Source organism: Dermacentor silvarum, chromosome 1 (genome assembly GCF_013339745.2).
Source record: "Dermacentor silvarum isolate Dsil-2018 chromosome 1, BIME_Dsil_1.4, whole genome shotgun sequence".
Classification (NCBI taxonomy): Eukaryota; Metazoa; Arthropoda; class Arachnida; order Ixodida; family Ixodidae; genus Dermacentor; species Dermacentor silvarum.
In genome coordinates, this window is record NC_051154.1 from 190,940,628 (window position 1) to 190,955,345 (window position 14,718).

The 14,718-nt window shown below is 45.6% G+C and overlaps 1 protein-coding gene across 4 annotated transcripts in view; it reads left to right on the forward strand.

The window, feature by feature from the left end:
• The window catches only part of LOC119436549 (E3 ubiquitin-protein ligase UBR4-like), a 465,665-nt gene that overhangs the window by 422,115 nt on the left and 28,832 nt on the right, over positions 1 to 14,718 (forward strand). For all 4 annotated transcript variants that reach the window (XM_037703422.2, XM_037703424.2, XM_037703425.2 and 1 more), the window contains 3 exons: positions 2,607 to 2,830; positions 5,682 to 5,831; positions 8,213 to 8,411. In XM_037703422.2, the coding sequence (XP_037559350.1) occupies positions 2,607 to 2,830; positions 5,682 to 5,831; positions 8,213 to 8,411 (573 nt within the window). The remainder of the gene's footprint in view (positions 1 to 2,606; positions 2,831 to 5,681; positions 5,832 to 8,212; positions 8,412 to 14,718) is intronic.

A 14,718-nucleotide genomic window follows, 5' to 3' on the forward strand; every position in this document is an offset into this window, starting at 1 on the left:
CCCTTCATCCGGTATTGTTTCTTGGAGCAGATCCAATTTTTGACCATAGATCAGTTTTACAATTTTTACGAGATGTCGACTTATTGCGCGTTATAAGTCCACGTGATTCGTAGCGCGTCCTCTCAACGGAGGCTGCTGCTACGATAGTTGTGACCTGTATGGCACATGCCTCCAGGTCCTTGTGCTTAAGGGCCCTGGTGAGGCACTAGTGCTACATCTTTTAGTATATCACCTCTTCTTAATACATCGTTTCTTCGTAACATGTCATGCATCATCGTCAACTTTTAATGTATATATAATTGCGGACCTTTCAACGAATCTTTTAGGCCTCTATACAGCCATGTTTTATCCACATCTTAATATTAACTATTCTTCCACCAATAGTAGCCTATTACCGTAGCCTTGGCGCTCTTTGGCCACATCTGGCCCTTGCGCCAATAAACCCCAATCATCATCATCATCAACAAAGCGGTGAAACTTGATCACTTTGTCATCGTACTCGCATGAAAGTCTTTGGCAGAACATGATACTTAGTAGCGCAAAACTCGAAATAAAATACAACAGTGAAAGGTGAGAGGAAAGGAAAGACGAGCGCTACACTCACAAGTGTTTATTCCGAAGCAGGGCATCATATATACAGGGTGTCCCAGCTATCACGCAGCACGATTTAAAAAAAGAGGAACGGCGTTACGCGAAGCAAACCTAGTGCGTATTGTTTGCAGTGCAGTGAAGTAGCCGCCAGTAATTTTTTAGTTGCTGAGATTTAATTAGCTAATTGTAATTAATTATCTAACTTGAAGTACTGCCCTAATTATCAAAGTGTCAATGAGAAAATTGTAGAGCAACATGAAAAACCCCCGATACAGCTTTCTGTTGCTCAATACGTGCTACATAAAAGTGTTTTTCCGAGCGTTAAAGGAGCCCCCGAATACACGCAAAATGCCGTCCCTCGAGCCGGCTACCGAGCGAGGGTAGCCGGCTTTTAAAAGCCGCTCAATCTGATTTTCAAATCTTGTCTTGATCCTGTGAACACACGATTTCATAAGTGCAGAAGTGCAGACCCCAGGCAAGTTGTTGCGATCCCTCATTTAATAATACGGCGGCCGCATAAATGTGTTGGCTGGTGTGAGCTAGGCACTGAGGAACACACCTCGTGCTGCTAAAATGGGCCTATTAAAGACCTGATGCTATTTCTGACGGCCCTTTTCCCCCCCGCTTCACTTAAGTGTAGAAATTTCCCAGTATAAATGCATTCTAGTAAACAGACTCGGACACTACAATTTTGCAATGTTAAAAATTGGTGAGCAATTGCGGACAAACTTACAGTAAGAGCTTTAGTCATGTTCCTGAAATTTTCATTGATGTTTAATTTTTAGGTATTTGTTTAGCCAACAGCATTATTTTGGGAACATGAAAAATCATTTGTGTTTTACAAGAACTGGTTTTTATTCAACAGAAAACTGAAGACTGACCTATAGTTCTCAAGCTTCTGAGTCCAAAAATGGCATTGAAATTCAGCATTTATCAGTGCTAGCCTTTGTTTATTTTGGGAAAGTAGCTAATGAGTTAGCCAGAAGCGTTGATTAGTCAGGGACATTGTGAGGCCAAAGGGAAGTCCTAAAGTCTTCCCCACTTTTTTCTGGTGCCATATTTCATACTTCTCATTTTCCATGCTTATTACCTTGTGCAAAGCCCCTCCCCCCCTTGTCACTCAGATCGGGCACTAGGGGAGACTGATGAGCAATGAATATAAAGAAAATAATCCTTAACCCTTGATGGGTGAGTGGCAACACACGAGAACAATTTCTTTCCGAGTTCTGGTATTTAGTGCAGTTCTTGGCTAAATGTCTTCAGCCAATGCTGAATGACAGGCAGCAGGCGTCATTTGTTGGTTTAGAGCAGGAACAGAAGATGAGAAAGAAGCTCGGCATGCGACTCGCTTTCTCTTGAAAGCGCAGTCAGAGGAGACAGACATATGCAATATCTCCGGCTGCAGTGGTGTCACGCAAGTGATGTAAAGCAAATGAAATGTACACCCATGGTTCACAAATGAAAAGAGCTGTCTGTAAAAATTACAAACGAAACAATTGGTGGCCTGGAGTGAAGCCCACTTCCAGTTTTCGGCCTGGTGTTTCTCCTTCCTATTGGTAAAAAAGTTTCCGCAAAGTATGTTTTCTTATAGTTGATTACACTTATTCTCAGTGTGTTTTGCACATTTAGATAGAAAATATTCATTTTAGGGGGCTTATTTATGTCTCGTCTTTAGAGGGTTAATTACAAAATACAGCCTCTGGTTGCTACTATTCTTCATTGACATTACTTCTGGCAACTTTCCAATATCTGCTCTCATCCTCTCATTTGTGCTCAAGGGTGACATTCTGTGGACATAATAGCATTTCCCCACTACTAACCACTAATTGTAGTTTACGTTGGCTAAATCAGAAAATGTAGATCAGAAAAGAGCTTTCTCCTATTTCTCACGTTTTTTGGGAAGTTGTTGTTCTATTCCTAGCCAGAATTGTATGAGTTCGATGGCTCTTTCCTCCATCCTTTCCTCTCCCTCCTTTTTTTGAAAAGAATAAGCAGCCGCTTTAAATGCTTCCCAGGCCAAGATGGACGTCCTCATCAACCACTTCAAGCGGCAGCTCAATTTCATTCGCTTTGATGTGGAGCACACACCAGAGGACGATGTCCAGCTAGAGTGTTTCTGCAACCTAAGTGCTGGCATTGAACGCAATGACAATGGCAATCGGCTCAAAGACCTCCTTGTTGCCCGTGGCATCGTAGAGGGCGCCATTCAGTACCTGCTCGTGTATGCACCGCCTGCCAAGTAAGCATCGATAATTTTTTTTTGCCATCTTGTTCCTGATTAACAGTAGCTAGTTTCAAAAGATGTAGATTCCCCCCTCTCACCCTTTTTTTTTTTTTGTCCCTCTCTTTGTGTTGTTGAACCATTGGCAAAATTTTTATTACTCCAGGCTGTTTGTCTACAGCACACATGTCAGTGCTTTTCAAGCTTCATGGTGTCTGTTTGTCTACAGCACACATGTCAGTGCTTTTCAAGCTTCATGGTGTCTTCAGGTACCTTGAAATAGTTACATAGGAATTTGCTATCTTTGTGCTGCATCTTCATTAAAGGGACATTAAAGAGAACTATTAAGTTAAGGCAGTTCAGTAGATTGCAGTTCTGGGGTACCATATATATAGATAACATTTACCATGAGCAAAGGCTAACCAGACGAGACACCAAAACAAAAGGCTGGTGGTGATGTTCTGAGATTGTGCACAGGCTTTGTGTGATGTGATAAGTTTTGAAAGTTGCCTGTTCAGGGTTACATTATTCTCTTTTCGTGCCTCTTTGGCCCTTTGGGGGTCTCATTTTTTCATGAAATGCGTCCTCTCAGGATCACATTTTTATTGCAAATTCAAATTCTTCAGAGTCTCTTATATTGAGAAAAAACAAGTACACTTAAACCTCAGTGTAACAAAGCAGATAAAACTGACAATTCGCTTCGTTATATTAAAGCTTCGTTGTATTGAAATTCGACCTTTTATGCAAATAAGTAGTCGCCAAAAATTTTTCTTATACGGAAGCGAGCCACACAATTTTCAGAAATATCGGACAATCTGAAAAGGCAAGCTTGAATGACAAAAAAAAAATTAATATTGTTGAATTTGAGAGTTGGCAATGCAAGACATGGTTTCATGCCGTGTCAATGATACGTTAACATCGGCAGTATGAAACGAAGACAGCCATTCTTTCACGTCTGCACGTCCCCCGCGGCTGGTAGCATCATTCGCAGTGGGACGATGTTGTCATGAAAAGCGCCGCCAGCGGGGAGCAAATGCTTCGTCTGCCTCGCGCTTTAAAGGGCCCTTCACTAGGCCACATAGCAAATTTTGGTTATACGCTGAAAGTTGTTACGTGCCCTCTTGGTAGTGTTCTACCACAAGAATGTTTCAAATTGGTTCAATAATAGCTTAGATAGAAATATTTCAGTGCCGCAAACTCATGATTTCAGGAGGCGCGCGCCACTGCCAAAAGAGACACTCTCTCCACTTGCCCTGTCTAGCCTCGGCAAGCGAAATTCCTTCCCTACGTTCTCCCCTGCCGAAGCTGGAGAATCACGTGACGCATATGTCACGTGCCCACCTCTTTATTTTCGCTTCTTTACTGCGCAGTGCAGTTCCAGCAGACGAAACGGAAGTACATCTCTCTTGATGGGGTGTGAAGTAAAACAAAAACACGCAGACATTCAGTTTGTGTGTTTTATTATTTCTCTAAAATTTAATTCGTCTATTGAGGCAACAGATTACACTAATAACAGATGTTGCCTTGAATAATTCTCGAAGTGTCATGTGTCGATATGAGCGATGTCACAGCATATACATGTTTGTTAGCTCACTTGCTGATGTACGTCACCCCCTGTTTTAGAGCGCAGTGCCCGTGAGAAGGGCAAGCGGTATTTAGTTTGAAATCTCAGCTCTTTCCGCGGCGCGTAGCGATGTAATTCTTAGCAGACACGATCGTGAGCACGCATTGTATGCACTGTGCTTGTCAGCTCAAAATGGCCAGATCTGTGAGGGGCCCTTTAAGATGTCTCCGAAACTTGAGATTACGCAACCTCCAACCACTTTGCCCACTCTTTGCACACATGGCAGATTGCCTCTAAAATAGGGCCTGTATGCGAGCTGCATCAGCACTCAGCCGCGCAGACAGCCATGCAAAGCCACAACTGCGTTAAAAAGGAGATGCACGGCAGCCTGCCCTCCCCCCCCCTCTCTTTCAAGATTTTCAAGCAATAACCGTCACTCACAATGCCTGGAGTGGGGCAGTCGGATACAAAACCGAAAACCGCCATCACGGCATTGATATGCTTTACTGCATAACACAAATTCACTGGGGAATGTTGACTTCAAAAAGACCGTGCAGCGAAGCTGACTTTAAAAAAACCACTCGCCATTGCAACACAGATCTTTCTTGCTAAAAAATCGGGTGCGCATTAGATTTCTACTTTGTTTAGCGGCTTAAATGTAATTGAATCGGCAGTGTATTTTGGCATTTTTAATGCCTCTTGTTTAATTCGAATTGGATAATTCAGTGAATTTTGTCGGTCCTGTCAGGGTCAAATTAACAGAAGTAGACTTGCTCCTAAACCACCACGGTTCAAAGCAAAAAATAAGTTCTGGGACCCTTGGCAGAACAATAAGAAATCTTTTTAGAAGTCACAGGAGGTTGCAGCACCTCCGGAGCATCACTAGGCAGTGCTTCATTCTGAAAAAGCACATACTTTTAAACGTTTAGTCACCGCCATATGTGTATGTCAGTGATCTGGTTAGGTTAGCATAAATTGAAGCACAAACAAGAAAAATTGCATCAGTACACCTGTTACACGTAATTACACAGAAGTGCAACCTGCAATCACTCTGTAACCAACATCTGAGCATGGTGTAGTTCCAGACCTATGTATTAAAGCCGAAATTAAGCCACAGTTGTAAATGCAAGTTAACCTGGAATCACAACAATACACTTTGGTTATGTTTTACTTGTGTACATTTGAATTTGTTCTGATGGTGCTTGGTCACTGCAGAACTTTGAAGTGCCTTGTGTTTATTTGGACTTCAAGATGATATACCCATTGCCATGTCAATGTATTATGTGTTTTGTTGTGCACTTGTAGGAGTTCTCTGCTGTCAGCCTCAGAAAATTGGAAGGAGTTTACATCCAAGCCAGCACTGAAGTATGTCCTCCGCATCTTGACAGGCCTTAGCAGTGGACATGAGAAAACGCAGGTCCTAGTCAGTACAGAATGCATCCCTATCATTCATCGGTATGTACACGAACATCCTACTCATTACATGCTGAACAGTTCCCCTGTGTGTTGTAAAGTATACTCATTAGTGGGATTACAAAGTCATGTTATTAAAAGAAAGCAACTTTGTACTTCAAAGCTGCCGTCTGGTTAAACCCAAATTACAGCAGCAACACCACCACCGCATACTTATTTTAGGCCCTGGGGTAAGGTTAGCAGGTGGTGTCATGTAGGTTGTTAGAAATGTAAAGCATGTGCTTGTTGCCTCCTAGTCTCCAAGCCACTTTTTCTTAATTTTGTTTTCTAGGCACTCTCTGCTATGCCAACTGTCCTGGTACAGCCAAAACCATCTAACATTCTGTCAACATCATTTCTGCCCACGCCCACAGGGGCATTTGTGTCAGCAGGTGTTTGGTGTCTTGTGACGCCTTGGACCCGAACACATGGGGGTTGGACCCTCTTGCGCTTAACTTTGCATGGCTTAGCCATGTCCAGGGAAAACGGGATCTGGGGGGTTGAGCCGATGCCAGAAGTTTAGACCTTTATGGCCCCTCTTTGGAGACCACACACCCCCTTTTTTACCTCTGCTTCACGTAGACTGCATCCCCGGACTGGCCCACCCGGGGGAAATTGGTAGTTGCCTTTTCCTGTCCTACTCTCTATCCTTAGTCTTTCTCTCTCACTTTCAATATTTTCTGTCTTTTTTTCTCTTCTGAATTTCTGATCTTCCAGGCAACTAGGGTTAACCTTGTGTGAGACAACCAACCTTAATTGGTTATAACATACAGTATAGACCACTTATAATGTAACCGCTTATAGTGCAGGACCGGATATAATACAGTCTTTTCAGACTCCCGTTAAGTTTCCCATAGCACTCTATGTATACGCGTATCGCTTATTGTGCACTTGCGGGACACAAAATACCGGTTACAGTGTGGCTGCCTGGAAGTTCGGCAGTCAACCTAGACGGCAAACGCTCCCCTCCAGCCACAAATACCGTATTTACTCGAATCTAACGAGCACTTCTTTTCCGATAAAACAGGTCCAAAAATTGCGTGTGCGATAGAATCGAGTAAGACCCTAAATCTGCGTTACCATATAGCCGTTGGCATTTCAAAATGGCTGCCTCGCACGCGCGTCGAGCCTAGCTACTCTCGAGCCTAGCTACCGTAGCTTCCTCCATGTGCTGCAGTACACGGGCTTAGGCAATAGTCTACCGTCTATCTTCATGTTCTCTGCGTCTGCTCAATCAGCATGAAGTACCGAGTTCATCATGATGCCGCATTTAAAAGGAAAGTGTTCATGTGTGCGGAGACAGACGAAAATCGGACCGCATCACGGGCGTTCCGAAAATCCGAAACTTGCGTTCGGGACTGGCGCAAACAGAAGGAGAGGATTTTCACCAGCAAAGCAATGCGGAAGTAATGCTTGTACTTTTTTTCCTTCTCTTGTTCTATAGCAATGGTAATATAACAATCAACAGTTTGCTGCATGGATGTGTCCTGTGTTTATTTGTGTAATTACTCTGTTGTGGGACATGTTGGTGCATTTGGACTAATTTTTTCGTGGTGGGAAACGAGGGCGCTAAAAGATGCCTTCTATATAGAATGAGATCTGAGAATAAGGACGTAGTTTTCATGATGAGAACATGGCTTCATGTGCAGAACACCACCATGTACTGGCAATGTATGCGTGCATGCTCCAAGTCATGCTGGCATAAAGCTGTATGATCACCATTCTTTGGCCACAGTACTCCAAACAGACCATTCTTGTTTCACATGTCACAGTCAGCTTGCAAAAACTTCTCTGTTCCTACTTATGTTTTAAGTATTGCTGCGATAAATGGTAAAATGCACCCACTATGAGTGCGAACAATGTGTTCAGCCAAAAAATGGTGAAGCAGTACGTTGTACACATCACTTTCATGTAGGCTTTTCTCACGAGAGCTTCCAAATGCTATGCCATTTGCAAAAGCTTTTGAATATAGAAACTGCCGTACAAACTTATGTAAATTGAGAAAAGTGTAGAAATGAAGGGTGGGTGGGAGGTCAAGTTCAATTTGGGCACCCACAGAACCAAGAATTGTTGCGAGTAGAACACTTAAGTACCCCAGTTTGGTAACCCAATTTTAAAAGCACATGCATAAGCAGTGCAAGAGTCATTTTCTCTTATTGAGTAATTTTCTTTGCTTAAATGCTCCATTAATCCTTGTTTAGTTGCCAGATATGCAAGATCTAAAGTGAGAAATTTCACAGCGAAATAGTTTGTGGCACATATTTTTTCCCTGCGCATACTTGTGTTTTATGCATGCCTAGTCTCTGTGTTTCACTGTGTGGGCTGTTGTGTTACTTAACACAAATTTCCGTGTTAAATATGTGCTGTTATTTTCTAATGTGCAGCCTGGAACAGGTGTCAAGCGATGAGCATGTTGGCTCACTGGCAGAAAATCTTATGGAGGCCTTGAAAGAGAATCCCAATGTGGCACAGAAGATTGAAGAGGTCCGCAAACAGACAAGAGATGAGAAGAAGCGGCTCGCAATGGCCATGCGTGAGAAGCAGCTAGGCGAGCTAGGCATGCACACGAATGAGAAGGGCCAAGTAAGTTGTGGCTCTTGAACTGCATGAATCTAGTGAATGCTGTTACTGCTACTGGGCATGAAAGTATTCAAGTCCATTGTCCGCATTTTGCCCCCCCCCCCCCCTTCCCCTCCCTCCCCCCTTTTTCTTTTTGCCATATAATCCCTTGTGTAGGGGCCACGCCCGTGTGTAGGGGCCGCACGCGTGTAAGAGCTGCACCCCCTACTAGGCAGCCAAAAATTTTCTCAAACAGAAATTTGAACCTAGAAGCAATCGCATTCAGTGTGCTGATGCCACGCATGCACATCAGAGAATTTTCGTGCTGCCATTGAATGTTGAGAGCTGCACTTTGACCTCCTTACATCTGGGACGCAGCCACGACCAGCTCCTCCATGTTCCTCCGAGACAGTGCGCAAGTCGCCGGCGCCATCTTTTCTTTGTGCATTTAGTTTTCTCAGCCAGTTCCTTTGGCTCATCTGTCAGCTGCCGGAAGTCTGCAACAAGGAGGGAGCATTTGATGGCGTACAGTGCTGGCATCTTTTCATGGCATCGATGGCAAGGAAGATTACTTAATCCACGAATGTGCTGGCAAACTGAGCGTAAGCAGCAGTGGCAGCGATAGCTAAGGCGTGTAGTTAAGTGCGCAGCATGCTTGAATGAAGGAATAAATTTATTAGGAAAAAGATACCGTTCGCTTTTGTGATGGTGGCTGATCGCGGGGGATTACGGCATATTCAGGGGTTATGCACTTGAGAAAGGAGCCTGCGCCCTAAATTCCTGTTGAAATCCTCGTGAGCACAAAAAAGGAGGCTTGGGCCACTCCCATGGCAACCAGTTCCCGTGTGGCACCCCAAATGCACCTATTTAGGTGGGGACGCCTTTGGGTTGGGGACAAGCAACCCTTTCCAAGCGTTGAGGTCTCATAATGGCCGAGCACCAGGCCGGGAGTGCGCTTATACCTATTTTACCGGTGGGTACCCGGCGACAGCACTTGCCGCCCACAGCCGCAACGGATGCTCTTCAACAATGCCGTCTGTGGTTGGACAAGAGATGCCCAGAGACAACTTGTGAAATATCGATTGGGCCCCTTTTGAAGATGTGAACCCCCACGAGAGCCAAGCACCAGGCCAGGGACAACTCTACCCATTAGAAAAAAAACAGTGGGTTTCCGACAGCATCGGGATTTGAACTCGGTACCTCCGGCATACGTGGCACATGCTCTACCACCAGGCCACTGCTGCGGTTCAACATGTACGGAGATGCCTGTTGCACTCAAAAAGTCCCTGCCGAGAACAATTTCCCTACATAGGTCTGGCGCACACAGGAAGCACTGGTTGTGGCTGCTCGTAGCCCACTGGACCTTGCGCTTTAGGGGTGTGGTAGAATGGGACCAACCTGTTGCCAGGCAGAGTGCACGCACCTGTGTCCTGAGCTTGGCGCCTGTCTCCTCTGCTACCTTTGACCCCGATATTCCAAGTGAGCTCGTGCTTGAGCCTGTATCCAATAGGGCTTGGAACGTAGTCTTCCCGATCCGCGCCTCCAGGAGGGGCTCCTTCCTGCCGGCTGAAACCGCAACCTGCAGCGCAGTCACGTAGGTGCCCGCTGGGGTGGCACCTACCGCCTCCCGTTTCCCGGACACTGTGATCGGAATTGCCCAATTCTGTTGCATTCGTAGCAGCGGGGCAGGGCAGTATGCCGACCTGCGGGGCAATCGCGAGCTAGGTAACCCACATCTCCGCAGCAGTAGCAGGTAAATCCCCCAGAGTTGCGCGGTTGGTATCCCTGTGACGGCACTGCGAGAGGTGGCCTTATAGCACGAGCAGTCAGTCCATGCAGCTGGTCTTGTTGCTGGGATGGCTGTGTCACCACGGGATGCAAGGGAAAGTAGGATGCCACTGGCTGAGACAGAAATTGCGTGACAGACACATCTATCGACACTCTGGGATGCATTCTGGGCAGGCCAGTCACGTTCACAGCTGACTGGAAGGCAAGGTCCCTCGTCACTTGGTCTGTCGGAGGCGGCGGCGCCTTGTACTGCAGCTCCCTCCAAGCAAGCTCCATGAGGCTGTTAGCTGCCTTAGCCAACTCCGTGAAGTGGGTAAACTGTTTGCCTTCTACCAAGTCTTGGAGTTGCGGGTCCCTTTGCCGCAGCACACGGTTCACCTTTTCCATTTCCGAAGCTTCACCACCGATCCGGTCATAATAGGCCGCGATCGTGTGAATAAATTGTTTTAAATTTTCTTCTGGGTGCTGCATGCGGAACTCAAGTTCTTGTCTCAAATGGCACTTCGCGTCAATTCGAAGAGAATTCCACAATGAAGGCCGCCGTAAATTCCTCTCACGACGTAAACATGGTCACAAATCGCCACCACAACTTCATGCTGCCCTCCAGAACAGCGGGCACAATGTGGGTAAGTCTTTTGTCGGCGGTGACACCAGTGACCAAACAAAACGTCTATGGCCAGTCCAAAAACACCTTGGAGGACTGGATGTTGTTGAATCCACTGTATTTTGGAAGCTGACCTCCAGTGGAGTGGCGTCACCTGACGGTTGAACCACCGCCACTGCTGTCACAGAACCTGCCGGCACTGCCTCTGCTGCAATCAGTCTTTGTCGAACTGCTGCCGCGGTTTGTTCACGTTGCATGGCGGAGCGGTTGGTCTGCCCCAGCAGATGCTGCAGCAACTCTTTGGGCACATTCACCACCTCCAGGTCCATTTCAAAGCCAGACGAGCACCCACTTGTGACAAACGACAGGCCAACACGTTCGTCGCAAACATTCCCTTTATTAGCGCACTCCGCCACTCTTCCAGCACACCGTTCACATGCTGTTCTTCAGCGCACACCATATGCAACACGCATCGCGCACCTGCGTCTTCCGTCCTCTGTCGCTGCCGCTCTCGTGCCACCTAGACCTTCCCCTGGCAGCTACAGTCAACCACACTTTGCCTCGCCTCACCTGGAGCTCTCGGTCTGCTTACACCGCCACTCTCTCCTCACAAGTTTCCACCGCTCAGCTCTTTTGTATACATTCTCACAACCAATGTAGGCAATTAATAGGCATTCTCCTCTTACTCTTGGTCATGTTTCCAGCATAAGCACATGGCTGTATCTGTGCATGTAATAGCCACCACTTCATCAAGCATAACCATCACAGACAGATATATATACAGCGTTGGAATCGCCACTTTGTAGTGTTGTTTGGCTGTAACGTAGGCATTGGCAATACATGTTTATGCCTGTTTCTGTGGAGTTTTTCATATGATTAATGAGTGTGAATAAATGTTTAAAACATAGCAGCATAAAGGGTGGCCTTCACAAAGCTTTAGACGAGTGGCAAATGCCAGCATGCTGATGGAGAAGTAAAGTGGAGAATATTACTTCTGGGGAAGGTGAAAAGTGTGCAAATGATACCGTGCATGCCAGTGTGGGTCCACTGTTGGCCCTTTTCTCGACGAAGCTCACTTGCATACACTAGTCCGGCAGTGTTTAGTGCAAGAGAATGAACGTAGCAGGTGATGTGATATGTAGAATGCAGAATTTCTGCAGGGAAGAGCAAAGGGAAGGGTATTAAGCCAAGGTGCTGCAGTGTTATTACACAGGACAAAAGGAAAGGCAAGGACAGCTCTAAAGAATGGAGCATTACACATCCTTTACCTTTTGTAGAGGGCAAAAATATTACCTTCACTGCAGCCACACTCAAAGATAAGCTAGCAAGACAATGATCACTTTCTGAGGCAAGAAACACAGGCAGTGATCACCTTTCTCTTTTGTAAACAAATGGGAGCTTTTCATAAGCTCCATGCCATTTCCACCACCAAGTGTGGCCTTTTGTTCCAATTCATGTTCCATTTACCGTATTTTCCGGTCTATAACTCGCACCTTTGTATAAGACGCACCCCCCTCAAAACGGCAATTTTTCCAGAAAAAAAATGTATATTAGTCGCACCCGTGTATAAGACGCACCTGTTTGTTCGGTAAGCGATTAAAAAAAAAGTGACGTTTCACTCCGTGAATGCGGGTCGCGCGCAAGCGTATGGGTGCCATATATTTCAACTCCAGGTGCATTTCTGTCGTGGTCGCCGCGATAAACCGTATAAATTCGTCCAAGGACGTTAACATCGTCCCCGCGCACCGTATGCTGTATGTGCGAGGGAAAGCGTGCGAAGGTGAGCTGAATCGCACACAAGGGTGGAAAGCAGCGCGGAAGGGGGGGAGGGGGGCAGCTTGTACTTTGGTAGCAACTGCGTAGTTTGCACAGCGATCTGCAGATGCGACGACTTCGGGGTCGGTCGACTTGTGGTCATCCTGCTGCCACTTGCATTGCTGCTCCGTCCTTATCACACGGCGCTCGGGAACTCGATCACGAGAAGAACCCGGCACCTTGATAGCGGGCACAGAACCCGTAGCACTTAAGTCAACCAGCGCGTTTCGCGTGGCTATATCATCGAATCCGATTTTGACGGCAGTTTTCCCGAAAAAAAAAAAACGTACATAAGTCGCACGCCGTTCTATAAGACGCACTGACGAAAAATTCAGAAAAAGATGCGTCTTATACACCTAAAAATACGGTAGTTAGAGATTTTACTGCATGTAACTTGGTAAACTTTTAGTGATACTGTCAAAAAGGTGAATCCAGTGTATGTCAAGCTACATTTAGCTTACTTGTTCTTTATGGTTGCTGCTAGTTAACATGCTTAAATTTTCTAATTAAGTGTGACACATCCAAATTAGTTTTCCCATGAGTTACTGTATTTACTCACATAATGAATGCACATTTTTTTAAATTGATGCAAAGGATGATGGTGCATTCATTATGCAAGGTAAAATTCTTATTTTTTTTCTGCAGCCACCACTAAGCCTAATCTCTGGTGCTACTGAACCAGCTACTAATGAATCAAACATAGACGTAAGTTACGGGTACAGGCTTAGTCTTTTATTTTCTCACCTTGAAAACGCTCATTCTGAATCGGAATCTGTGCTCGAGGAATCCACACTTTCAGGTACCCCTTCGGCTATTTCAACTGCAATAGTCTTATCCCATAACAGCACAGCCCTCTCTCCAAAAGCTTTTGATGCGTTTGTGACGCACAAGGGCCGGGGCAAGCGAGCCCAAGACACGCGATGAGGAGCCACGGTTCTCGGAGGCCAAGCACGGGATCAACAGTAGTTGACGGAGCGGATTAGAGGTGGCGCGAGTGCGGGGAAGACAGCGGCGAGAGTGAGTGTGTGCGGGGGACAGAGAGGTGAATGGGGGAACGTGAGTGGTGTGGTGCGTTGGGTTGGAGTGGATAATAAAGGATAAGTTCGGGACGAACGTGTGGCGTGTCGTCGATCGTGACACGTTCAAGCACTGTTTCTTCAACCTGCAGCCACTCTTTGGTCCGCAGAAAGTCTGGTGTGACTTGCTGGCAGCCTTCAGCTTTTCATGCTGCCGTTTCCAATGGCGGATGCCATACTTCAATGCCAAAGTTTCTTCCCGATGCGCCGTTGCAATTCTCCAAAGCATACTCAAGAGCTTTAAGCTTAAAGCCGGGGGTGTAGCTTGCGTACCGCCCCAATGCGACATGCACCGGCAGTCTGATCACTCTACGCACATTTAAACACGACGAACAGCCCGATTGAACTGACAGTTAAAACATGGAGGAATATTACTGGCTTTCTGCCGACTGCACTAGTAATGTTAGGGAACATCCTGTATCTGGTCAGCCATCATTATCATCAGTCAAAATCAAAACCAGGCCACCCTTTGCAGTGCCAAGTTGCAGGTGTGATCGTTACATGCAGGATAAAAAATGTGAATTATTAGTGACCAATTTGAGGGGGGGCCTGCGTTCATTACACAAATGCATTCAATATACGAGTAGATGCAGTATGAATCGGAACCTTATCTCTTCTCAATAAAAATATCTGTTTAATCCCTTAGCTGCCATGAGTAACTTCAAAAACTTGAGAAATGCGGACTTTTTATAAAACCTGCATTTATGTGGCCTTTTCTTTTTCCTGAAAGACATGGTACCAGGAATGCCTGTAGCACTTTTACTGGTATTGTTGAAAAAAAATAGCAACATTCGTGCATTATTTTTGTGTCAAAATTATAAGGTATTGCAACCCTTGTCATGACGAGTTAACTCGTCGTCGACAGTTAAGGGTTTAAATGATTGTATTTGTTATGTTATAATAAAGATATTATACTGTTAGAAATATTTATGGCATATCTAAGTTTCTCATGTTTTACGTCGGTTTCCAACCTTACCATACAACTTACCTCAAAATGGGGGCGGAATGCAAAAACGCTTGTGTATCATGCATTGGGTTCACGTTAAAG